At 42.0% G+C, this 24,996-nt stretch overlaps 3 protein-coding genes across 5 annotated transcripts in view; 1 reads left to right on the forward strand and 2 right to left on the reverse strand.

The window, feature by feature from the left end:
- Positions 1 to 3,454, reverse strand: part of POLR2B (RNA polymerase II subunit B) — a 41,966-nt gene extending 38,512 nt beyond the window's left edge. The window contains exon 1 of the mRNA XM_006931102.5: positions 3,324 to 3,454. Coding sequence (XP_006931164.1) covers positions 3,324 to 3,342 — 19 coding nt within the window. The 5' untranslated portion in view covers positions 3,343 to 3,454. The remainder of the gene's footprint in view (positions 1 to 3,323) is intronic.
- Positions 3,455 to 3,968: 514 nt separating this feature from the next.
- NOA1 (nitric oxide associated 1) lies at positions 3,969 to 17,290 on the forward strand. Of its 2 annotated transcripts, XM_003985356.3 has the most exons (7): positions 3,969 to 5,244; positions 6,553 to 6,717; positions 8,016 to 8,221; positions 11,043 to 11,174; positions 12,338 to 12,454; positions 16,097 to 16,217; positions 16,976 to 17,290. In XM_003985356.3, exons 1-7 carry the CDS (start codon positions 3,969 to 3,971, stop codon positions 17,176 to 17,178), a joined length of 2,220 nt encoding a protein of 739 aa, XP_003985405.2. In that variant the 3' UTR covers positions 17,179 to 17,290. The 2 variants fall into 2 exon arrangements, with proteins under 2 accessions (XP_003985405.2, XP_044912261.1); XM_045056326.1 differs by lacking the exon at positions 12,338 to 12,454.
- The window catches only part of REST (RE1 silencing transcription factor), a 99,754-nt gene continuing 91,725 nt past the window's right edge, over positions 16,968 to 24,996 (reverse strand). For both annotated transcript variants that reach the window (XM_045056323.1, XM_045056322.1), the window contains 2 exons: positions 22,251 to 22,375; positions 16,968 to 17,839 (listed from right to left, as the gene is read on the reverse strand). The gene's annotated coding sequence lies outside the window, so the exon portion shown is untranslated. The remainder of the gene's footprint in view (positions 17,840 to 22,250; positions 22,376 to 24,996) is intronic.

The raw sequence follows: 24,996 nt of genomic DNA on the forward strand, positions 1-24,996 counted from the left end.
ACAATTTTCGTGAAAGACTCCAAAATGAAAGATATTCAAGGAATGAAAGAAGGCCAATGTAGCTGAAGGATGGAGTGTGAAGTTGGAGTGGTAAAAGAGACTGTTTTTTACCAATAGAACCATTCTAACATTTTAACAAAGGTGTGGCTAGATCAGATTTCATTTCTGAAAGATCACTATGGCCACAGTATGGAGAGTGAATTGGAAAGGCAAGAAAACTGGAGCACCAAAACCATTTGAGAATCTGGAGAAGTAATCTAGGCAAGAGATGGTGGTGGCCTGAACTAGAAATTGTGGCAGAGTGAACAGAGAAATGGCCAGATTTGACATATTTAGGAGGCAGAACTCTCAGGGCTTGGTGGCTCATTAGATAATAGAGACAGAAGAGAGGAATCCAGAATGATGCCCAGGCTTCTGGCTTCAACAACAGAAGAGGGTAATGCCACTCACAGAGATGGAGAACACAGGACAAAGCAGATTAGGAAGACAGATAAAGAAAATAGATGTTTGGGCAGTGACAAATTTGAGGAGGCTGGGGCACATTCAAGTGAATTTGTCCACTGGCATTAGATATCCAAAACATATGGACTGGAAATATAAATTCAAAGTCATCCACAAATAAATGATAACTGAAGCCATGGAAAATAGATGAAATCCTCCAGAGAGAATATGAATAGTATAAGAGAATGAGAAGGAAAGTCAGATAGGTAGGAAGAATAGAGAGTTATGTGGCAGAAGGAAGGAGTGAGTTTCCAGGAGGATGTCAACAATGTTAAATACCACAACAGAGTTTAAGGTTTAAAATGTTTTTATTTTTATTTTTTAACGTTTATTTATTTTTGAGACAGAGAGAGACACAGAATCTGAAACGGGCTCCAGGCTCTGAGCTGTCAGCACAGAGCCCGACGCGGGGCTCGAACTCACCGACCGTGAGATCATGACCTGAGCCGAAGTCGGATGCTTAACCGACTGAGCCACCCAGGCGCCCCCTTTATTTTTATTTTTGAGAGAGACAGAAATCCTAGGCAGGCTTCACACTCAGCATAGAGCCCGATGCAAGGCTCAATTCCACAACCGTGGGATCATGACCTGAGCCAAAATCAAGAGTTGGACACTCCACCAACTGAACCACCCAGGCACCCTGGGTTTGGATAATGTTTAAAAAAAAAAATCCCTCTGATTTATCACTTGAGAAGTCACTGACATTCTAACTAAGAGTTGTTTTAATGTAGTGGCTTGAGCACCATTAGATTATAACAGGTTGAGAATTTGAAAAATGGGAATTGGAAACTTTTTTTTTTAAGACGACTAGCTGTGAATGAAAGGAGAAAGGTAAAATATTAGAAGTAAACAAAGAGTTTAAGGACAAACAGAAAAACAAACGTTTTCTTGAGATCAAGAGATCTAGTATTTCATGTAGAAAAAGAAGCCAGGTGAAAAGGAGTGTCTAAAAACTGATGAAGGCATTATCTAATAAAGACATCAAAGGGCACAAGCAGAAATGGGATGTAGACTCAATGCTGGAGCAGACTTGATAAATGAAATACCTTTAACTCTCTTTCCACAAGATTATTATACATTGCTAATGAGAATATAAACTAGTACAATCACTATAGTGGTTACTTGGCACCAGCTAACAAAATGTTAAACATGTGTATTATTCAAGCTGACAATTCTGTATCTAGGAATTTCTCCGAACGACATACTTGCATTGGACAAAATGACGAGTGCAAGATAATTCACAACAGCACTACTTGAACCAGAAAAAGACCGGATATGACCCAAATATCCATCAATAAAACACTACTTACGGTATACCCACACAAACCGGGAAGGTGTGAAAAAATCTGAGGGTGCTCATGAGAATATCCCATATATACAAAACATATATATAAAATATGTGTATTTATTGAAATATATATATCTCAAAAATGCAGAAAAGTATGAGTGTTACCTTTTGTTTGTAAAAGGGTAGACAACAGAATCCCATTTATATTTGCTTTAGTATGCATAAAGCTCTCTGAAGAGAGAATCTAAGAACAGAGATTACCTACTGTGGAAGGGATTCACATTAGATAGTGGACAAGAGTTAAGACCTTACCCTTTAATAATTTTATATGTTCTACCTTGTGAGTGATGAGAATACATTATGCACTCAAAATGTCAAACTAAAAAAACTTCAAATTTTTTTCTGAGCTAGAAAAAATCTAATTTCTAATCTAAGAAATCTAATAAAGATATTTATAAATTTGTAGCCTCAAGATCTGAGACAGAGAAGTTTAAACAGTAGAGTTTATCCTCTTCTTTTTCTCCATGAAGTGGCTGCGGAAATAAAGAGAAACATGAGAGGTGGCCACAGGACTGGGAGTCAGAAAAAAAGTGAAGTCTGAAATAGAAGCTGTGAATAATGGAAGACTGAACTTTAAAAATACATAATGAGAGGCACCTGGGTGGCTGGCTCAGTTAGTCGTAGGACTCTGAGCAGGTCATGGTCTCCCAGTCCGTGGATTCCAGCACCACGTGGGGCTCTGTGCTGACAACTCAAAGCCTGGCACCAGCTTGGGATTCTGTGTCTCCCTCTCTCTGCCCCTCCCGCGCTTGTGCTCTCTCTCCCTCTCAAATATAAACAAACATTAAAACCATAACAATACTAAAAATACATAATGAAAATACACTAGATTTGACTAAGAATTCTACATGTGAAAAGAAAAAATACATATTGATCCCACTCAATAAAATACATAACACCTGAAAACTACCATCCTGTGGGAAGAAGAAATTTAAAGATCTTTTAGGACAATATACTTAGTCATTTGACAGTATGAAGGAATTCCAAAAGAGACCAACCCCTCCTCACCTCCCCGACCCTCCATACACGCTTATATTCTTTGACCCTGCTGTATTTCCTGACCTAGCACAATACTTGGCACAGGCTGACACTCAAAAATTCAACTATTCAATAAATCCACTGTGGCCCTGGGGGAAATCAAAAACGGAGTCCTTTGCTTCAAAGTACAAACAACGGAATTTGTCTTAACTGTTCTGCGCGCCATTTCAATATGGAAAAGCGGCGTATCAGACTTACCCAGGAGCAGAAAGCGGAGAGAACAAGACTCACCTGACCAGGGACATTAATGCTACGTTCCCTGCACCCTCTATCTTTCATAATCCCAGCTTTGTACCCGGCCTGGGGAATTTTGGGGGGCATGACCGGGAATACTTAAGCGGCGATTGGGAGGAGGCCGCAAATTCTCAATTAATTCAGCTCCCCACTTTTCCCTCCTTAGATGGGTCGCCTCGGAGTGTTCTGAGTAGATACCTACCCTCGTCCGCGTCATACATATTGGCAAAGGGTTTCCAAGTTCCTAACTCTAGAAATCCGAAAAAAACGAGCGGCGGCCGCCGGCGCCCGAGCGTGAGGCGAAGTAATTTCCGTCTCCGGCGTTCCCAGAATGCTCTCCTTTTCAGGCCAGAAGCCACCCACAAAGAAGCCAACGTAAGATCTGCGCCTGCGCAAGTGGTAGGCCGAGCCTAGGTAAGGGTTAGAATTGCGCACGCGCAAACCGTGGGCCATCGCCTCCTCTGGCTGATTGCGAGAAACGCTCTCACAGTCGGCGCATGCCAATTAAAGTTTATTTTTCTATATCCTTGCACGATGACACCTGGAAAAAAAGAAACAGAAAGATGTATTGATAAAAGGCTTTAATTGGGACCATAAGTATGCGGCATTCGATTTTTCTTTGCAGTTTTAAGGACCAAAAAACAAGTTTTTAAAAACGTGATTCATTAAAAGGTTGCGCCAGCGGTGGCGCATAGAATAAGCCCGATAGTAAAACCCTCGCTAGCCTCCTGCCCACCCAGCTCAGTTTAGGTCGCCGGTGCTTTTGCCGCAGCTTTGAACGGGTTTCCAGGCCTCAGATCCTTCATCTCGAGAACCCACAGGAATAGAAACCAAAGGAAGAGACGAAATGTGTCGGACAAACAACAGCCCTCAGGTAGTCCAGGGTTTACGTCTCGAATTTAACACGCACCTCGGACCTCAGTGCGCCTGCGCGCGCGTGACTCCACCCTCGCCCTTACCCGTGGCGGTGTTCCCCATGCTGCCTGCTCGCCTGGCTTGCAGGCGGCTGTGGCCCTTCTTACGGGGATCTGCTCCCACGGTAGCGCGCCATGGCACTCAGGAGCAGCTTCTCGAGAGATGTGTGGCTGCCTCTTCCTCCCAGCACCCATCAAACCTGGGACGTAGGCTTTCTCGTGGCTCAACGGCAACTAGGGATTACGAAGGAAGAACTGACATGGAGGAGCATTTTTTGTTCCCCGAGTACGTCTCGGAGCCCGAGCCCGCACCGACCCTCGAAGAGCGGCTGCGAGAGCTGCAACAGCGGCAAGAGGAGGAGGAGCTACAGAAACAGCAGCGGCGGGAAGAGCGGCGGCGGCAAAAGCTACGGGACAGGAGTCGACAACACCCGGTCGTGGGACACCCGGACCCGACGGTGCCACCCAGCGGCCTGAACTGCTCGGGCTGCGGAGCGGAGCTGCACTGCCAGGATCCCGGCGTGCCCGGCTACCTCCCCAGCGAGAAGTTCCTCAGCGCAGCGGCGCAGACCGACGGCGGGCTGGCGCGGACCGTGTGCCAGCGTTGCTGGCTCCTAGTGCACCACCGGCGCGCTCTGCGCGTACAGATGAACCGCGAGCAGTATTTAGAGCTGGTGAGCGCAGCGCTGCGACGGCCGGGGCCCTCCCTGGTGCTTTACATGGTGGACCTTCTGGATCTGCCTGACCCCCTGCTGCCGGAGCTGCCCGCGCTGGTGGGCCCCAAGCAACTGATCGTGCTGGGGAACAAGGTGGACCTGCTGCCCCAGGACGCGCCCGGCTACCTGCAGCGGCTCCGGGAGCGACTGTGGGACGACTGTACCCGCGCAGGGCTCCTTCAGCTGTCTAGCCACCGAGGGCTACAGCACGCTGGGGAGGACGGGCCGCGAGACGAGAAGGAGAATTCGAAGCCTTCTGCCAGGGTCCGTACGGTGCTCAAGGACGTGAGGCTAATTAGCGCCAAGACTGGCTACGGAATCGAAGAATTGATCTCATTGCTTCAGCGTTCCTGGCGTTACCGCGGCGACGTCTACCTGGTTGGCGCCACCAACGCTGGGAAGTCCACTCTCTTCAACACGCTCCTAGAATCTGATTACTGCATCGCTAAGGGCGCTGAAGCTATCGACAGAGCCACCATCTCCTCTTGGCCTGGTGAGCCTTAGGAGGCCCGTCCCCTTCCTTTTGTGAGATGCTGAGAGTCTTATCGCGGCCACCTAGTATATCCTTCCTTAATGTCCACCAAGGGCTGTCTGGAGTCTTCCCTTTAAAAATTCTCTCCCTACTTTGGTCACACCTCTCTTTTGTGTCAGCCTAGTGCTTGGAAAATTATATGTTAGAGTAATTTTCTCATGGAGCACTTCTATGTTCCAGTCACTGGGCTAGGCACTGTAGATGAACCGGAGAACAAAGCAAGAGTTCCTGCTCTCTTGGAAGTTTCTCCGGTAGCTTTACTTATTTGTATGTTTCTCTGGAAAGTCCTTCGTTTACTTTTTTTTTTTTCCTTCTTTCACTTTCTAAAGCTCACTCCACCCTCTCAGTCTTATTCTCCATATCTTAAGTTTATTCATAAGATCAGTATACTATACACATTTAACATTTGAATAATTCACTAATGCTATATGATGTGACTCTGAGAGAAAAAGTCAACTTTGTGGTTTCGGTTTTTGTCTTTTTAATTTTATTTTTAAGTAATCTTTACATTCAGTGTGGGACTCGAACTCACAACCCTGAGATCAAGAGTCGCAGGCTCCACTGACTGAGCCAGCCAGGCACCCCTCAAGTTTGTGGTTTTAAGAAACTTCTGTAGGGGTGCCTGGGTGGCTTAGTCGGTTAAGCGTCCGACTTCGGCTCAGGTCATGATCTCACGGTCGGTGAGTTCGAGCCCCGCGTCGGGCTCTGTGCTGACAGCTCAGCCTGGAGCCTGCTTCCCATTCTGTGTCTCCCTCTCTCTCTGACCCTCCCCCCGTTCATGCTCTGTCTCTGTCTCAAAAATAAATAAACATTAAAAAAAAATTAAAAAGGAAAAAAAACTTCTGTAATTGCAAAACAGGTCCTTTTGTGACCCTGTTTGTATTTAACAGTTGGCAAAACTGCCTCATTGTTCCTTTGAAACCAGTGTTTAGCTTTGATGGGCCATATTTCTCTGTCCAGGACTTTAGTTAAATTATACACAGAAGTGCTCTTATACTTGATGATAGTACAGTGAAAATGAAAAGAAAGGAAAAAAAAAGCAGGTCTGCAGATTTGAGATTCAAATCCAGGTTGAGCCTTTGAGCCAATCTCTGAGCCTATTTCCTCATCTGTAAAAGAATTATTTTGTAGAGGGTTGTCACAAAGGTTCCGTGAAGTAAATCACTGTACCCAAGACAAGGTAGTTTCTCAAAAATGTAGGTTTTTCTCCCCTTATTCTCTCTTCTTTTATAATGTTTATAACAACATATTTATTCTTTGGTATTTCAGGTACTACATTAAACCTTCTGAAGTTTCCTATTTGCAACCCAACACCTTACAGGATGTTTGAAAGGCAAAAAAGGCTTAAAAAAGATGCAACTAAAGCTGAAGAAGATCTTAGTCAGCAAGAGCAACATCAACTTAATCTTTTGAAAAAGCATGGTTATGTAGTAGGTAAGCATCTTCTTTAGAAAACTCTTGCTGGGGGCGCCTGGGTGGCTCGGTCGGTTAAGCGTCCAACTTCGGCTCAGGTCATGATCTCGCGGTCTGTGAGTTTGAGCCCCGCGTCGGGCTCTGTGCTGACAGCTCAGAGCCTGGAGCCTGTTTCAGATTCTGTGTCTCCCTCTCTCTGACCATCCCCCGTTCATGCTCTGTCTCTCTCTGTCTCAAAAATAAATAAACGTTAAAAAAAAAAATTTAAAAAGAAAAAAAACTCTTGTCGGGGCTATGCTAAAAATTTTTGTGGAGCAACATGGAATACAGCTGTCTGGGGCTAGCCAGTTTTTGTGGCTACTGGGAAGAGACTACTTTCCCAGTTCTGGAACAAAGAGGCCCCTTTAGAGGCAAAGCTACTATTTGGAAACCCAGAGTTCACTGTGCTGATACTTGGAGAAATCCAGGGAAGGAAACTTGCAGTAACTGCCCACCAACCACTGTCAGCAGTAGAAGCATTTTCACTAAGAAACAGCACCCTCTCCTTGCAGACCACCAGCACAGGTTGTTGACTGCATGCAGCAGCTTTAAATTAGATTGTCCCTCCTTGGGGCTCCTGGGTGGCTCAATTGGTTAAGGGACCAGTTTCGGCTCAGGTCATGATCTCACAGTTTGTGAGTTCGAGCCCCGCTTCAGGCTGTGTGCTGACAGCTCAGAGCCTAGAGCCTGGAGCCTGCTTCAGATTCTGTGTCTCCCTCTCTGCCTGCCCCTCCCCCTCTCATGCTCTGTCTCTCTCAAAAATAAACAAAAAAATAGATTGTCCTTCCTTTACTAAAAATATTTTGATTTGGGGCTCCTGGGTGGCTCAATCGGTTGAGCGTCCGACTTCAACTCAGGTCATGATCTCACAGTCCGTGAGTTCGAGCCCCTCATCAGGCTCTGTGCTGACAGCTCAGAGCCTGGAGCCTGTTTCAGATTCTGTGTCTCCCTCTCTCTCTGACCCTCTCCTGTTCATGCTCTGTCTCTGTCTCAAAAATAAAACGTTAAAAAAAATTTTTTTCTTTTAAATATTTTGATTTGCAGCACTTTCCACCCATCCCCCTACCTGGTGTACACAGCTAGCCACATACTTGACCATTGCAAGAGTCTGACTCCCACTGCCTTTGAAAAGAGGGCAAGGGTATCATTGTAGTCTTGCTTCTGTACACCGTATTTAGTCTAAGTAACTTGTTTGAGGCAAGTAAGAAGAATAAGAATTATCTGTCTGGAGTCAAAACCTTCAAAGGAGTGACTAATAGCTTAACTATAACTTGTTCTAGGAAGAGTTGGAAGAACATTCCTATATTCAGAAGAACAGAAGGATGAAGCTGCCTTTCAGTTTGATGCTGATTCCCTTGCCTTTGACATGGGAAATGAACCTGTTATGGTTGCAGATAAATCCACCAAACGAGTAGAATTGACCCCACAAGATGTGAAAGATGCCCACTGGTTTCATGACACCCCTGGAATTACAAAAGAAAATTGTGTATGTATTTGTTGTCTTTTAGAAATACTTTCAATTGCACAAGTATTGTCTTAATTGTCAGAACACAGGAAAGGATGTATTCTTTCACTTCAGACTCACTTCTCGTTCCTTCCTAGAAGCAGTTCAGGGTGATCTATCTGCCATCAAGATGTGTATTCCATTTGGTAGGCTTCACTGCCAACATATTTGTGTTATTGTTGTTGTTACCTTAGTTATTAGGGAGACATTTATAAAATCCTAGATCTTGAGGTTGGAAGAAAGCATAAATATCACTGCAGTCTAGCCACCTATTCTATGCTTGAATTCCCTCTAAAACTGTCCATCCAGCTCACACTAAAGTAAGGAGTGACTCACCACCAGCTGAAGCAGTGTCCCCTCATCTCCCAAGGTAACCCCATTTGGCCTTGACCTCTTTGGGTTGAGCTGAACAGTCTCCCTGTAACTTGTACCTATTGTTCTTCAAATGGACCTGTATGGACTAAATGCCTGTTACCCTTGCTAGACTTTGAACTACTTTAATGTGTAATGTCCTGTCTCTTCCTCACTCTACTGTTCACCTTCATTAGTTCATCCAACAAAACATTGAACATTTACTGCACTGACATAATCCAGATAATTTGTCTGTTTCTTGCAGCTCTTCTCCCTGAAAGAATAGGCTTATCATCTCTCTCTCTTGCCCTTATTACATCTTTTTTTTAATGTTTTATTTCTGAGAGCATGCAGGTGGGGGAGGGGCAGAGAGAACGACAGAGGACCTTAAGCAGGCTCTGCACTGACAGCAGTGAGCCTAATGTGGGGCTTGAACTCATGAACTGCAAGATCGTGACCTGAGCTCAAGTCGGACACTCAACCACACACTCAACTGACTGAACCACCCAGGTGCCTGCCCTTAATACATCTTTTTAATCCAATTGCAGGATTTCCTGGGCAACTTTGTTTTATCTTATTAAAGTTAGCCTATATTCCACACACTCATTAAATCTCACAACTTTTTATTCATTTGCAGTTTTGATAATCATCCAAGTCCTGGATTGACTAGTATGCATCCAGGATATAGCCTTACAACAGATCTATTAATCAGTTTCCTTTGAATCTGGTCACTGACCCAAGTTCCTGAATCACCTAATTATGTCTATATGCCTGTGAAACAACGTTGGTGTCTTAGCTTCTTTTCCTTCTTTGCCTTATGTGGATCACTTAACAGTTTTGTTATCAGAATGATACTCTTATTTCGTGTCCCATGTCACAGAATCATATAGATTTTTTAACATTTTTGCACTCCCACAGTAATTGCTTGTCACCTATCTCTTCACAATCTAGAACTTCAGAGCACCTGGATTGCTTTCTGGTAATGTTCCAGCACTTTCACTTCACCAATGTATTCTTCAGGGATAGCAGTTATTTCCATCATATATACCCTCTTGTCAAATAGAAAAGCAAGAATTTGCTAAATATTCTAGCCAGCAGAATGAGACCCTCAAATTTTTAGAACTAAAAGGTCTCTGGTAGTCTGCTTCTGTGTCAGTTTATTGATACATTTATTAGATGCCTTAAACTAGTGTTTCCCAAACTGATTCAAAGTATTCTGTTTTGAAATAAAAGTATTAAAGGCTTTGCTAAAAAGTGTTAAAAGGTTTCTTTACTGCAGGTGGCTTTTAATGTGCTTTTTTCAAACAGAAATGCTGAGGAAAAGTACTTGCAGCCCCTTGTTATGTATTTTCTTGTGAGGCTCTCTAGGTTTCACATATTCTTTATTTCCTTATTTTTCTTAAACAAGTTCACAAAAGTTTTTTATCCATTTTTTTTTACCTTCTCTAATATTTCTCGTCAAAAAAATTTTTTTAAGTAATCGCTGCCCCCAACATGGGGCTCAAACTCACAACCCTGAGATCAAGAGTCACAGACTCCATTGACTGAGTCAGCCAGATGCCCCATAATATTGCTCTTTTTTAATCAGATTTTGATTCTTTAAATCTTACCAAAATCTTGTTCTTCTTGGCTTTCCTTTTCCATTTTCTCTAGTCTCTTTAGGAACTCTTCATCCTTAGAAGCCAGAGGATTCATTTTAAAAAGAAGAAGCAGCAGCCAGAGGATTCATAACTTTTTCTCATTTTTTGCTGAGCATTTGGGGGAAATAAAATGACTAGAATGCAGAAAAAGGTTCTTCAGAACTCTTTACCTGCTCCTAGGATGAGGTGACCATTTTGCATTTAATGCATGCATACTTGCCACTGGGATATAAGTAGTATTTTGCCTTACCTTTAGCTGACCCCCTGCCCCCCAGAAGCCTTGATGGAGAGCATATATATGCCATCTTGGAACTGACTCATCAGTTGTTTTCAGTTCACACCAGTTTTGACATTTGAGGGATGCTGCTCACATAGAAAGTCTCATACTCCCATAAAGTTGTTTTGCCATTACTCAATATTAAGTTGTGAAGCAAGAGTAGAGCCATCCATAAATTGATTTAGACAGAGTGAATATAGCAATTTTATATGCAGCAAATTCTGACATGTTTTGGTTTATTGTGAAGTCCGAAATATTTTTTTACCTAAGAGGTAAATCAAAATATATCTTCAATAAAAGTAATTCTTGGGGCACCTGGGTGGATCAGTTGGATGAGCCTCCAGCTTTGGCTCAGGTCATGATCTCCCAGTTCAGGAATTCAAGCCCCACATTGGACTCGCTGCCATCAGCACAGAACCTGCTTCGGATCCTCTGCCCTGCTTCTTTGCCCCTCTCCTGTCTGCACTCTCAAAAATAAATAAACGTTTTTTTAAAAAGTAATAATTCTCTAAAAAATCTACCCTTTGCTTTACAGGTTTTAAACCTTCTAACAGAAAAAGAAGTAAATATTGTTTTGCCAACACATTCCATTGTTCCAAGAACTTTTGTGCTTAAACCAGGAATGGTTCTATTTTTGGGTGCCATAGGCCGCATTGATTTTCTGCAGGTAAGAAAAGTCTGCACCATTAAAAAATGACCTACTGGGGCACCTGGGTGGCTCAGTCAGTTGAGCATCCAGCTTCAGCTCAGGTTGTGATCTCGAGATTTGTGGGTTCAGGCCCCACATGGGTCTTTTTGTGCTAACAGTGCAGAGCCTGCTTTGGATTCTCTCCCTCCCTCTTTCTGTCCCTCTTTCTCTGCCCCTCACCTGCTCGCACTTTCTATCTCAAAAATAAACATTAAAAAAATTTTACAAAAAAATGACTAGTTTAAGGATACAAATATGTGAACAAGACTGGCAAATGTTGATAACTAGATCATGACTGTTGAGGAGGTTGGTATGCTTTTTGTTTGTTTGAAAATGTCCATAATGAAAACTTGGGAAAAAGAAATGGGGAGGAAAAACAACTAGTAGGTCTCAGAAACTAGATCTTCATTAGGATATTAAATGCCCCAGACAACTTGGCATGGAGAAAAGTTACTGTACCTATCCTGTGGTATTGTTTCACATGGAAATCATAGGTCCAACCTTAGGTGTAGGGTTAATGTGCATTAAATAAATCCCACATTTCTTTTTTTGTTTTGCTTTAAAGATTTTCTTTTTAAAAAAATAAAGATTTTCTTTTTAAGTAATATTAATACCAAATGTGGGGCTCAAACTCACAATGCCCTGATCAAGAGTCACATGTTTCACCAACTGAGCCAGCCCTGCACCCCTGTCACACTCCTTTATATCCCATGAAATGTATACATTTATGTATGCACTTTTTTGTTTGGTATTCATTTACTTAGCATTATTCTGGGGATTTTAGAGTATTTATAGAACTGTTCCGTATTTTCCCAAAGTGAGGAAAAAGGGAAATGAAATGTGGATGTATCCAACAACACTAAATGCAACTTGCAAGTTATTGCTATAGCATATTTCTTGGGTTTTGTGTTTCATTAAAACCCATAGAACATTAATAATTTAAACCTAGCTTTACACTGGGACAATTAGAACATTTACTTATATTTACTTATGTTTCCTTATAGATTACTTATACTTTATTTACATATCCATTTACTTATAAAAGGAGCTTGATTTTTTTTTTTTATTGATTGTACATTGTAATGTGCTGGTTTTGCAAGTTTTTCATTCTGTAAAATAACTTCTTTTCTTCCTTTCTTAAGGGAAATCAGTCAGCTTGGTTTACAGTTGTGGCTTCCAGCCTCCTTCCTGTGCACATTACTTCCTTGGACAAGGCAGATACTATGTATAAGAAACATGCCGGTCATACATTACTCAAGGTGAGGGAACACACTTTGAAGATTGCACGGTTAGGTTAACCTCCACTGTGACAGTCCCACAGCCCTGCTAACAAAGCCTTTCTTGGACATAACCATCTTTGTTATACAATCAGCTAGCTGTCTCCTCACCTGTTCTGGTTGAGGATTTTGGCTAGCAAGTAAAATGGGTTATAGAAGAAAAGATGTTGTTTGGACTGATCCTAGAATAGCTACAGACTTGTGTTTTCTCTAAACTACACTGACCAATACAATAGCCACAAGTGCCATTTAAATTTAAATTAATTAAAAGTAAATAAACTTTAAAATTTAGTTCTTCAGTTGCACTAGCCACTTTTCAACTGCCCAGCAGTCACATCATCACCGAAAGTTTATTGGATAATGCTGAGGGAAGAGAAGTTACAGATGTTCTCACAACTGGGGGATGCTACTTGCGTCTAGTGGGTGGAGGCCAAGGATAATGCTGGACATCCTGCAGTGCACACAACAGATGCTCAAAACAAAATTCTCTGATCCAAAATGTCAGTAGTTGCATGGTTGAGAAGTCCTGGTCTGGGTGGAAAAGCTCTCCTCCCAGGTTCTTAATCCCAGTTACTTAGAGATTATGCTGCCTCTTTACTCCTGCCCTACCAGCTCCTTCCTTCCACTGTATGTTACAGTATGTTAACAGTATGTTAACTGTATGTTACAGTTTCTCTCACCTTTTTTTTTAATCTTATTTTTAAAGTTCATTTGTTTTGAGAGACACAGCACAAGCCAGAGAGGGGCAGAGGGAGGGGGAGAGAGAATACCAAGCAGGCTCTGCACTGTCAGTACAGAGTCCAGTGTGGGGCCCAGTCCCACAAACCATGAGATCACGACCTAAGCCAAAATCAAGAGTCGGACACTCAACCAGCTGAGCCACCCAGGCGCATCCAGTTTCTCTCATCTTTAAAAAAGAAAAAAAAAGAAAGAAAGAAAACAAAACTTGGGGTGCCTGGCTGGCTCAGTCAGTTAAGCGTCTGACTTCAGCTCAGGTCATGATCTCACAGTTTATGAGTTCAAGCCACACATCAGGCTCTCTGCTGTCAGCACAGAGCCTACTTCGGATCCTACGTCTCCCTCTCTCTTCCCCTCCCCTACTCATGCACTGCACACACACGCTCTCTCAAAAATAAACATTAAAAAGAATTACAAAAACAAAAAATTCAGTATCCCTCAGTGTCCTGCTTACTTATTCCTTCTTTTTACTGTCAAGCTTGCTCCTGCTCCTCATGTCCATCCTCTGCAGTCCCCATTTGTCCCTTCCTGTATCATTGAAATTGTTCTTACAAAGTTCACCAAGTACTGAGTGGGAACTGTTTTCAGCTCTTTAAGAATAAGACCTGACACAGACATTGGTAATGTATAATGTATAATATTTAGATTATTGGAGCCAGACTGGGTTTAAATGCTCGCTCTGTTCCACCACTTGACAAAGCTGTGTAACACTGTGTTGTACCTACATCACAAGGTTGTGGCGAGAACTAAGTTCCAGGGCACTGTTGTAACTGCTATGTGAGTGTGATGATGATGAAACACATCTACACAAATACCAGGTGCATCCAGCAAAGGTGGTTTAGTATTGATTAGTGCTTATGCAACTAAATGTAAGCCAGAACCCAAAATATACACTGCTTTCCAAAGAGGATAAAAGTAAACCTGACTTGAGAAATAAATGTTTCTTTCTATCTGTATTTCCTAAGACAGCCAGGCTGAAATTAAAACTCCATTGACAGGGGCACCTAGGTGGTGTCAGTTAAGCGTCCGACTTAGGCTCTGGTCATGATCTCAGGGGTGGTGAGTTTGAGCCTATGTCAGGCTCCGTCCTGACAGCTCAGAGCCTAGAGCCTACTTTGGATTGTGTCTCCTTCTCTCTCTGCCCCTCCCCTGCTCACACTCTCTCTCTCTCAAAAATCAATAAACATTAAAAAATTTAAAAAAAAACACAAAAACTCCATTGACATAACTGCCCTAAAGTTAATATTCCAGAGACCTGTAGGATGGGTGAATATATAAAGGCAATCAGCAATATAGATCTGTTGGTGTTTCTGCATTTAAAAGACTTTAGTTCTCCAGTTAAATTTGCTTCCTTTTTAGGTAAAACAATAATACATGAGTTCAAATACAGCTTGAAATTTCCAGGGAAGGAAACTTCTTAGTTTGTATAACATGGCTCTCCTAAAAATGAATTCTGTCGTTCTCTGCCCCTGTGCATCTGTATAGTTTTCAGAGTGGACATCACTGATGCTTTCCAAAGCAACTATCCCATTCTTCTCTGCCAGTAACGGAAACGTTCTGGGGGGTGCTCTGAGACTCATTCTTGCCTCCTGGTTTTCTTACTTACCTCCCAAATCCAAGTCAGCCCTCCCTTCTCATTATCACTGAATACAGCCTCCCAGTTCAAGCTGTAATCTGCTTTCATTAGGCTGTTTTTGAGATCCTGAAGTATTTTCTTAGCTTCCAGCTTTTATTGTCCTCCTCCCACCCCCACCCGAAATATACCTCTACAGCCACTAAAGCAGTGGCTTCTCATGCAGGATTGACTTTTGCCCCCAGGAGACATTTACAATTCTACACTTCTGCAGCCTCACAGCTTTCCCCTCTAGCCCCCATCAAAGCATTATTCAGCCCAAAATGTCAATAGTGCCAAGGTTAACAAACCCTGCACTACGGAGATCTTTCCAAAATACAAAGCAGATCACAGTATTCTTTTTTATTCTTATCTCTGTTCTTTTTCCTACTTATAATTCCTTGGTAGTTCCACATTACTGAGAAGTCTAAACCAACAGCTTCATCACTGATACATATACACAGACTTAACATACCCTAGACAGTTCAACTACAGTTCCCTGAATTCATCATCCTTTGTCTTATGTACATGATGCTAACCCGGAATACTTTTCCACTGAGTAACTTCATCTCAAGATACTCCTCAGATATTGCTGCTTCGTCAAGGTTTTCCTTGACTAAAACATTCATTACTTCTTCCTCCTCAACTGTAGTACTTGATAGATGCTTCCCATGACATTTCTTACCTTGTAATTTGTTTACATGTTATTTCCACCTTCTGATCTTCTTGGGCACAGGGACCATATTGTAACATCCATCTTTGTGTCCCTGGTGTTAAACAGAGAAAGATTTATTAATAAGTTATTATCCAGTTACTTCCCATTCATGGACACATCTATAAACAGAAGCTAAACCTTACCCATTGCACATGTACCCTTCACTTGTAATGAGGCAGGGATTAATCTTTGAGGCCAGCCAGGCCTATGAGACCTAAGGTATTTTGAAGGATGTTACTTTAATTGCCCAGTGTTACTCTGTGAAGCTTTATGGAGGGCTATAAAAACAGTGTAAACTAGTAAAATAAGATTCTGCTATTAGGAGGTTACCACTGGACACATACTCACATGCAGCTCTTACGTCCTGGGATCTGTAGGCTTTATCTCATCACAGGGTTCCCATGCTTTTCATTTGAACTAGAAGTGATTTGGGGTTTTCAATAGCTGAGATTATTATTGATCCCTCTACATAACTAGTGTATCGGTGCTTTACTTAATATTAGAGTTATGGGCAGTTTAATTTGAACTTCCAAACATCTTCATTTTATTTCAATGGCAGGTTCCAATGGGTGGAGAAGAAAGAATGGCAGGATTTCCTCCTCTTGTTGGTGAAGACATTACATTAAATGAAGGACTCGGGGAATCTGAAGCAGTGGCTGACATCAAGTTTTCTTCTGCAGGTAATTGTACACCAAGCACTTTTTAAAAGGTGAATAGGGGCACCTCGGTGGCTCAGTCAGTTAAGCACCCAACTCTTGATCCCGGCTCAGGTCATGATCTCACAGTTTGTAAGATCCATCCCCACATGGAACTCTGCACTGATAGCACAGAGCCTGCTGGAGATTGTCTCTCTCTCTCTCTCTCTCTCTCTCTCTCTCTCTGCCTTGCTCATGCTCTCTGTCTCAAAATAAATAAATACACTTAAAAGGTGAATTAAGTGGCCTTACTGGTATTTTTATAGAAATGTGCATTTATCTGACATAAACTGAGGATTTTAAGAAATATACTAATTTAGAGGCACCAGTGGCTCCATTGGTTATACGTCCGACTTTGACTCAGGTCATGATCTTCGACTCAGGTCATGATCTCACGGCTCCTGGGTTCAGGCCCCGCATCGGGTTCTCTACTGACAGCTCAGAGCCTGGAGCCTGCTTCAGATTCTGTGTCTCCCTTTCTCTCTGCCCCTCCTCCACTCACGCTGTGTCTCTCTCTTAAACAAACATTAAAAAAAAAAAAGAAATATACTAATTTATTCATTAAATGCAACCTACTCTGAAAATAAATTTGTACCTTTTCATAAATGCACTGTATGCTTTCTTAAAAAATAAAGTGAAAGAGACCAGTAGCCTCCTTTGGTGCTCCATTTTGAGCTTGGGGTTGACATTTTTAATAAGATGGTTGCTAACACCATTTTGTGTTCTATCACATGCCTGCGTAGGTTGGGTTGCAGTAACACCTCAGTTTAAGGACAGACTGCATCTCCGAGGCTATACACCTCAAGGAACAGTTCTGACGGTCCGGCCCCCTCTCTTGCCATATATCGTTAACATCAAAGGCGAGCGCATCAAGAGAAGTGTGGCCTATAAAACCAAGAAGCCTCCTTCCCTTGTGTACAATCTGCAGAAGAAGAAAAACAGATAGAAATATGAAGTTGACCCTGTTCACACTGAAAATATTAACTATACTGGACATAACTACATATGTTAAATTGTATTAAACATAACTATAATAAAGCTTTCTTTGCTCCCTTTAAGCCACCAAGGACTGTGCCTGTTTGTACTGTATTGAGTTTGTAAATACAAGTTGTTTTTTTGTAGGGTGTGTATATGTATGTATTTGTCATCCAAATATACCTCAAAAGGAGTTCAGCTACATTCAAGTTTCTCTCACTATTTATTAAGACCAGATGTCGGGGCGCCTGGCTGGCTCAGTCAGAGGAGCATGCAACTCTTGATCTCAGGGTCATAAGTTCGGACCCCACATGGGTGTAGAGATTACTAAAAAAAAAAAAAAAAAAACTTAAAAAAAAAAAGAAGACCAGATGTCATTTCTTACTTGGAGTCTAGTTGAGAGAGCAACAAAGCAGTTGGCATATGAAAAAATGGCAAAAAGAGGATTTCTCCAAAATAAATGGGCTCAAATAAGACAGGAATGAATGGGTGCCTCTGCTCCACATAGTCATCCAGGTATGCAGCTGGTGGAAGGCTCCATGGCTTCATTCCTAGGTCTAAGATGGTTGCTCAGGTTGTCATCCCTTCCCAGCAAGTGGAAAGAGGAAAAGTGAGTGAAGAGCACAATTTCCCTATTTCGAGGAAAGGGGAAAGGTTAGAAGTTGCACACATTTCATACTGTCTATTGATCAAGTTATATGGTCATTACCTACCCACATGAAAGCTGGGAGATGTAGGAGGAGATGGAGACTATTTTGGATTATTATTAAGGGAGAATAAACACTGGAGAAACAAACATTCACCTTTACATAATCCTACCTGAGAATCTTACTTTTAAGATTCAGGTTACATCCTTCTGGCACTCAAAGTCTGTTCTGCGATTATCAGAGCACTTTTAACCATTTTATCAACATCTGCCTATATACATTGTATAACATTACATCAGTCAGAAATCTACCTTTTATTATTCCTAGTTCGATAAGTAGCGCTATAGCCGTGTACAGTGAACAATCGGCAAGTCAAGTACCAGATCCCAATGTTAAGAGAAATGCTAATGGGAAAGGCTGACCTGAAATGCAGTCCGATCCATGAACTTCCTGTAGGCTAAGGTTTAGCATAAAATTAGTAGACATACCCATGTTCTCTGTCAACAAGCATCCCCTAACCCCCATCTCACTAAAACCGCTTACAATAAATGGTTAGCATTTTAACATTCAACTTGTAAAAACCATAGATCTCACTTTCATCACGTTTCAAAGTAACTACTATTGGCATCTTGGGGAACAGAGTTCTTTAATGTGTAAGACTGCATTTCAGAATGCCAGCATCCCTCATCCCCAGATAAATAAATGCCAGTAACCTCTCCCCCTGACCCGTTAGTCATAGAGACAAACGAAAGTACCCCTCACGTTTCCAAGCCCACCCTCTAGAGGGCGGTAGCTTCCCAGTTGAGAAAATCAATTTCTCATTTTTATTTTGGAGAAATGAAATATCATTAATTTTACAAGCTAAAAATTTGGCATTTGTGTAGAAATAGAGAACCTAGGAACTGATGCTGTCATTACTCTGATAACTTCTGAATATATATTTTAGAAAGCAAAACATTCCTCCTTGTTGTCTCTAGGTTTTTGGCCTCTTGATTAACAGAGATTCAGTTTTTAAATGTTCATAATTTATACTCTCAGATCTCTTTTACCTCTAAAATTCTATGCTTTTGCTGTATAAAGCTTGACTGAAGCAGATGTTCAGTGTACCTTGCTAGAAGTTTCAAACAGCAAAATTAACTAAGCAAGTTTAGTTTCCCTGGTTATATTAGTTAACCTCTTCAGGTCTTCATTTTCTCACCCATAGAACGAGAGGAAAACATTAGATTTTTCTCAGTCCCTTCATAATTCTCAGCAAAAACAGGCAGGAAAGCCAGGAAAGAGTGGTTCCAATACCACAAACAGGATGCCACATGCCTAGACAATTGAGGACTTCTGCTAGGATCTGTATTAATTCACTCCATATTCTGCCACCTAATGCAGCCCAGGATCATTGCTGGTATATTCAACTGCTCCGTAGATTTTACTTAAAGTTCTGTCACTGTTGCTTCCTGAGCTTTAGTCAGTTTACTGATACTTGTTAATCCAGTAATCTGAGTATGGAGACTTCGCTTGAATCATTAATCATTTACACTATGGCAACATGCAGGAATAAGAGGAGAATTAATGGCAAAATGTCAGGACAGCCTGCTCACTTTTCCACAGAACAGTGATTGTTTTGAGTGGCTAGAAAAGAATTGAGCAAGTTCATGCTAGATCATTTACAAGCTCTGCAGCTTTGTGGTGTTTAACATGTCACCTCTTTTGTATTCATGACACCTAAAAGAAGTAAAAGATGTGCCATCAAAAAGTTTTTGACTTCTGGGGCACCTGGGTGGTTCAGTTGAGAGCCCGAGTTCGGCTCAGGTCATGATCCCACGGTTCGTGGGTTCAAGCCCCGCATGGGGCTCTGTGCTGACAGCTCAGAGCCTGGAGCCTGCTTCACATTCTGTGTCTCCCTCTCTCTCTGCCCCTCCCCTGCTCATGCTCTCTCTCTCAAAAATAATAAACACACAAAAAAAAAGTTTTTGACTTCTTTGTAACATTAAACTCAAAGTTTTTTTTTTTAAGTTATACCTTATGTCTCCTTTTCCCCTCCTTGAAACAGCATTTTCTTCAAAGTTACCGAACACATTTCATATTTTTAATCACCATAAATGGCAATTAGAACTTTACTGTGTAGTTCCCCAGAGTCTAAATTTGTTTATGTTACTTGCAACACTCACTTCCCATGACAACCAAGGAGAAGTGGAGCACAGATGCAATCGTGTACACTTGTGTTTCTTGAGCATACAGACACTTCTTACAAAATGGAGATCAAGGCCAGTTTCCTGCAGATGACTAACTTGGAACTCCAGCTGTGCCAGCCGTGGCAGAGCTGTGATTGCTTCACTGAGTAGGCACCCAGCACTCAAGCTGAGGCGAGCTGTTTCGTAGACAGCCTCTGATCATTTATCCTGGCTTCCCTCCCACTTGGCTCTGTCTGGTGGAGCAATAGAATCATTTCCATTCTTTCTCAGACTGTTCCATTTTCTCTTGGCTGCTTTCCTCCTCCCAGGGGGATTGTTTTCTCAACTGTCAAAGAGTAATGCTTAAACATTAAAAACAAGACCTCACACTCATGTGAATCGAACAGATAGCACCTCCGCCTGCTCTTAATGTCTCTGTGTTGTGTCATCTGCCCTATTCATATCCTGTAGTGGGAGGGGGCAGCTCAAAATTAATATTTTAACATCATATGGGAATGATGCCTCATTTTTTCCTTCATGTCAAAGAGCATTGTTATTCTTTCATTTAGTATAAGACTTTCATGATCTGAATATTCCTAAGTCTGTCTAAAGCATCCTTAAAATACCCATGTCTTAGATCCCCAGGTTCCTGTTTTTCATAAGCTTCCATTTCCCTCCCAAATAATTCTCAGAATTTATCTTCTAGGTAATCAACCTGGAGGCAGAATTTCTTTGGTCTTAATATTCTCATTGGTAGACGCAACAGCTATGATGCTTAATTGCAAACATTATCAGTACCTCTAGCCAGTAGCTTTGGTAAATCTGCCAAAAATGGGCCACAGAAATAAAAGAACCACATATGCTAGAGAATATATCATCAGGTGATTTGGGAAGTGAAAGATTGCCAAGATCCCTTCTAATTTTTCAGTAAGTCCCTGGAAAATAGCAGGCATAACTGAATGAATTAGGAGAATGAGGGGATTTTCTTGTTTGATTGGTTGGTTTTTGCCTCCCCTGGAATATAACAACAGAGAAGACTTCAATTTGCTTAATAGCATTTGCATTCTTCTAGGGTTTCCTCCTTTTACTGCATAAGGGCACCACCTCATAGCAGTTGTATTTCAAACTATTCATAGTGGTCATATGAGAGCCCATATTATCTTTTTATTCCTTTACATTATAATAATAATAGTAGCTCTCCCTTATATAGCACATACAATAAGCCAGGCACTAGAGCACCTGAGTGGCTCAGTCGATTGAGTGTGTGACTCTTGATTTCAGCTCAGGTCATGATCCCAGGGCCATGGGTTTGAGCCCCGTGTCAGGCTCCATGCTAAGTGTGGAGCCTGCCTAAGATTGATATTTCTCTCTCTCTCTCTCTCTCTCTCTCTCTCTCTCTCTCTCTCTCTCTCCCCCTCTGCCCTCCCCTGCTCATACTAAGACAAAAATAATAATAATAATAATAATAAGTCAGGCACTGTTTTAAGTGCTTTACATACATTTGTTGAATCCTTCCAACAACCCCATGTAGGAGGTACTATTCTTACCCACATTTACAGATGAGGAAACTAAGGCATAAGTAACTTCTCAGGATCACACAACTAATGAATGATGGAGCTGTGATTCAAACAAATCCAAGCAGTCTATGTCCAGCACCCCTGTGGGTGTGTTTAATTTTACAGTAAAACTTACTTTTTTCCCGTTCATTGTAGTTGTATGGATTTCAATATACATATAGGTTTGTGTAACAACCACCATAATCAGGAAACAGAGCAGTCCCATCTGATAGCACCCAGGTTTCTAACCACTACACAATACTTCCTCTTTATATGGGAACCCATCACAAGTCTAAAGGAGAGAATTTTCAACCTCAGGTGGGAAACATGTTATCTCAGAAAAGAAAGGTAACCCACTTTGAAGACCTCCAAAGGTAATAACAATTTCCGTGGAAACTCTGTAACTGCCACGTAATTCTTTTGAACATCCTTTGAATCCAGCTATACACAGTTCTGTGAGGAAAAACTATTTCTCAGGGCTAGGGGAGTGAGTGAGTGAGTGAGTGAGTGAGTGAGAGAGAGTGAGAAAGAGAGAGAGAGAGAGAGAGAGAGAGAGAGAGAGAGAGAGAGAGAGAGAGAGAGAGAGAGATGTGCTATACTCTTGCTGTCTTACTTCAGCAATGCTGAACAACCTCAAGTGTCCCAGTGTGATTTCCATGCTCCATGCTCTCTTACCATCTCGGATAGCTTTAAATCAACTGTGCTTTCATGGCTGGCTGGGAATCTTTTCACATTGCTAGTGAGCTTTGCCAAGTACCACGGACAGATCACAGCATGAATGGAGATCCTGACCTACAGTTCTGATTAAGAAAATAGTACATTAAATACACAGGAAATCTGGAATGCAAACATTCAAAGAATTATACCACTAAACTATCACAGAAAAGAAACTGATTTTTACTTCTGACTCTACTAGGAACATAGAATTAGAAGAACTGGTGTTCTCTATTCACAAATCAGCTTCAAAAACCAAATTGATTTGGTCCTGAACTTGTTTAAATGGACTTGCCTTTTCTACTTGTATAGCACTCATCCTATTTCCTGTTCATTTTTACATCTTACTTTCACTATATTGGGATCCTGGTTGCCCAACTAAAAACTTTCTATTCTCTTGTTTTTCTCAGCACTTAACATCTGGCCTAAAAAACCTTTTTTCTTGTCTTTGACTTTAAATTCCGTGGTTAAATACTTAACAGGAAGGACAATTAGAGAAATGGGGACTACTTGTCTCTAAAATGCCAGGTAAAAGATGTCTTTTAGTGGAACACTAGCTAAAGAAAAATCTCTTTTTCACTGGACAAATAAAGCTATTATATAAAGCTAATTATGAGAAATGTGAACATTTTCAGCATGGGAACTTGGATGAGACTGTTTAACAAAGGAAAACAATGCCTAATAGACCCATCTACCCATTCACTCTCCCATTAGGCATGGGTTAAGTCACTTCCAGGTACAATGAACATTTGTTCATTGGAAGTGCTTTTTTATTAACTAGATTGAGGGCATTATTAGGTTTGTATCCATATCTATTGCTGGGTAACAAACTAAGTGACAACCCAAAATTCAGTGACTTACACAAGCATTTATTTGCTCCCATCCCTTAGTTTGGCAGTGTCATCTAGGCTCAGCTCAGTGGTTTTTCTGCTCCATACGAACCTGCGCTTGCAGAACTCACTCTACATCTGCAGCTTCAGCTGAGATGATTGTAACAGCTGGGAAATCTGGGCCTTTTTCCAGTGGTCACTCTCTCTACCTAGCATCTCATCCTCAAGTAGGCTGGTTCAAGCTTGTTCACAAAGTGACCATGTTTATGGGGCGCCTGGGTGGCGCAGTCGGTTAAGCGTCCAACTTCAGCCAGGTCACGATCTCGCGGTCCGTGAGTTCGAGCCCCACGTCAGGCTCTGGGCTGATGGCTCAGAGCCTGGAGCCTGTTTCCGATTCTGTGTCTCCCTCTCTCTCTGCCCCTCCCCTGTTCATGCTCTGTCTCTCTCTGTCCCAAAAATAAATAAACGTTGAAAAAAAAAAATTAAAAAAAAAAAAAGTGACCATGTTTAGAAAGCACAAAAGAAGCTGCAAGGCCTCCAGAGGCTGAAGCTCATAAGTTACACAATGTCACTCTGCTGCAATTCTATTGGTGAAAGCAAGTCACAATGGCAGCACAGAGTCAAGCTGATCAGAAGGGCTACAAAGAATCTGTGGCCTGGGACGCCTGGGTGGCTCAGTCGGTTAAGTATCCAAATCTTTGATTTTGACTCAGGTAATCATCTCACGGTCCTGGGATGGAGCCCCCCAGCCAGGCTGTGCACTGACAGCATGGAGCCTGCTTGGGATTCTCTCTCTCTCCCTCTCTCTGCTCCTCCCCCACTCACAGTCTCTCTCACAATAAAGCTTAAAAAAAAAAAAAAAAAAAAGAGACTGTAGCCATTTTTTTTAATGTTTACTTATTTTTGAGAGAGAGAGAGAAAAAAAGAGCATGGGGGGGGGGGGGGGGGAGGAGCAGAGAGAGAGGGAGACACAGAATCTGAAGCAGACTCCAGGCTCTGAGCTGTCAGCACAGAGCCCGATGAGGGGTTCAAACCCACCAGCTGTGAGATCATGACCTGAGCCGAAGTCGGACAATTAACCGACTGAGTCACCCAGGCGCCTCAATTTTTATTCACCACAAATATTCATCATGTTGACCACCTTCAGGAAAATGCAGTGACATGCTATCTAACGACCTGATGAAGAGAATCCACTGTAAATCTGCAAAATAAGAAATTTCATACTAATTTAAATTTACTTCAGGAGTCAGATACATATAGCAGCTATGTGACTGAGGAAAGGAGAGAGGAAAAGGCTATGGAATGTAGATTTCATCATAAATCTTTTAGCAATAGTGTTTTTAACTGTGCATGTGTTACTTTCATGAATTTAAAGTGAAAAAAAAATCCATTCAGATTCAAATCTAGCCTATCTCCACCCCCATGGAGCATTTACCATACCAGAAAGCTATCTCAGGAAGTCAGCTATTTACAAAGTCTCTGTGGTGGGAAAGGCAATGAGAATACAGAAGTGAAGGACCTTTAGATCTCAAAACAGTATCCTGCTGCTCCCCAGGAAGGAAAAAAGAGGTTTCAGGCAGAATCCAAGCTGAGGATCCTGAGACCCTAGCTTCTTTTCCTGGCTCCACAACCAGGGTGAGGGGTGGAGTGACATGGGGTTGGAACCTCTTTTTTACCCCTGGCCACCTACCAGCATTTCTCCATCTCTGCCCCTCCCCTTTACAGTCCTGGGGGAACACACTGGGCCCTGGCTTAGACTGGAGCAGGGATTGGGAAGCACAAGGAATCATATAGGTGGTCCCACTTGCTCCTAAGAGTCTTTGAATCAATATTTTACTAGAAATGTATACTAGGGTATCTAGAAATTTGATAAAAGT

This window comes from Felis catus, chromosome B1, assembly GCF_018350175.1.
Source record: "Felis catus isolate Fca126 chromosome B1, F.catus_Fca126_mat1.0, whole genome shotgun sequence".
NCBI classification, from domain to species: domain Eukaryota; kingdom Metazoa; phylum Chordata; class Mammalia; order Carnivora; family Felidae; genus Felis; species Felis catus.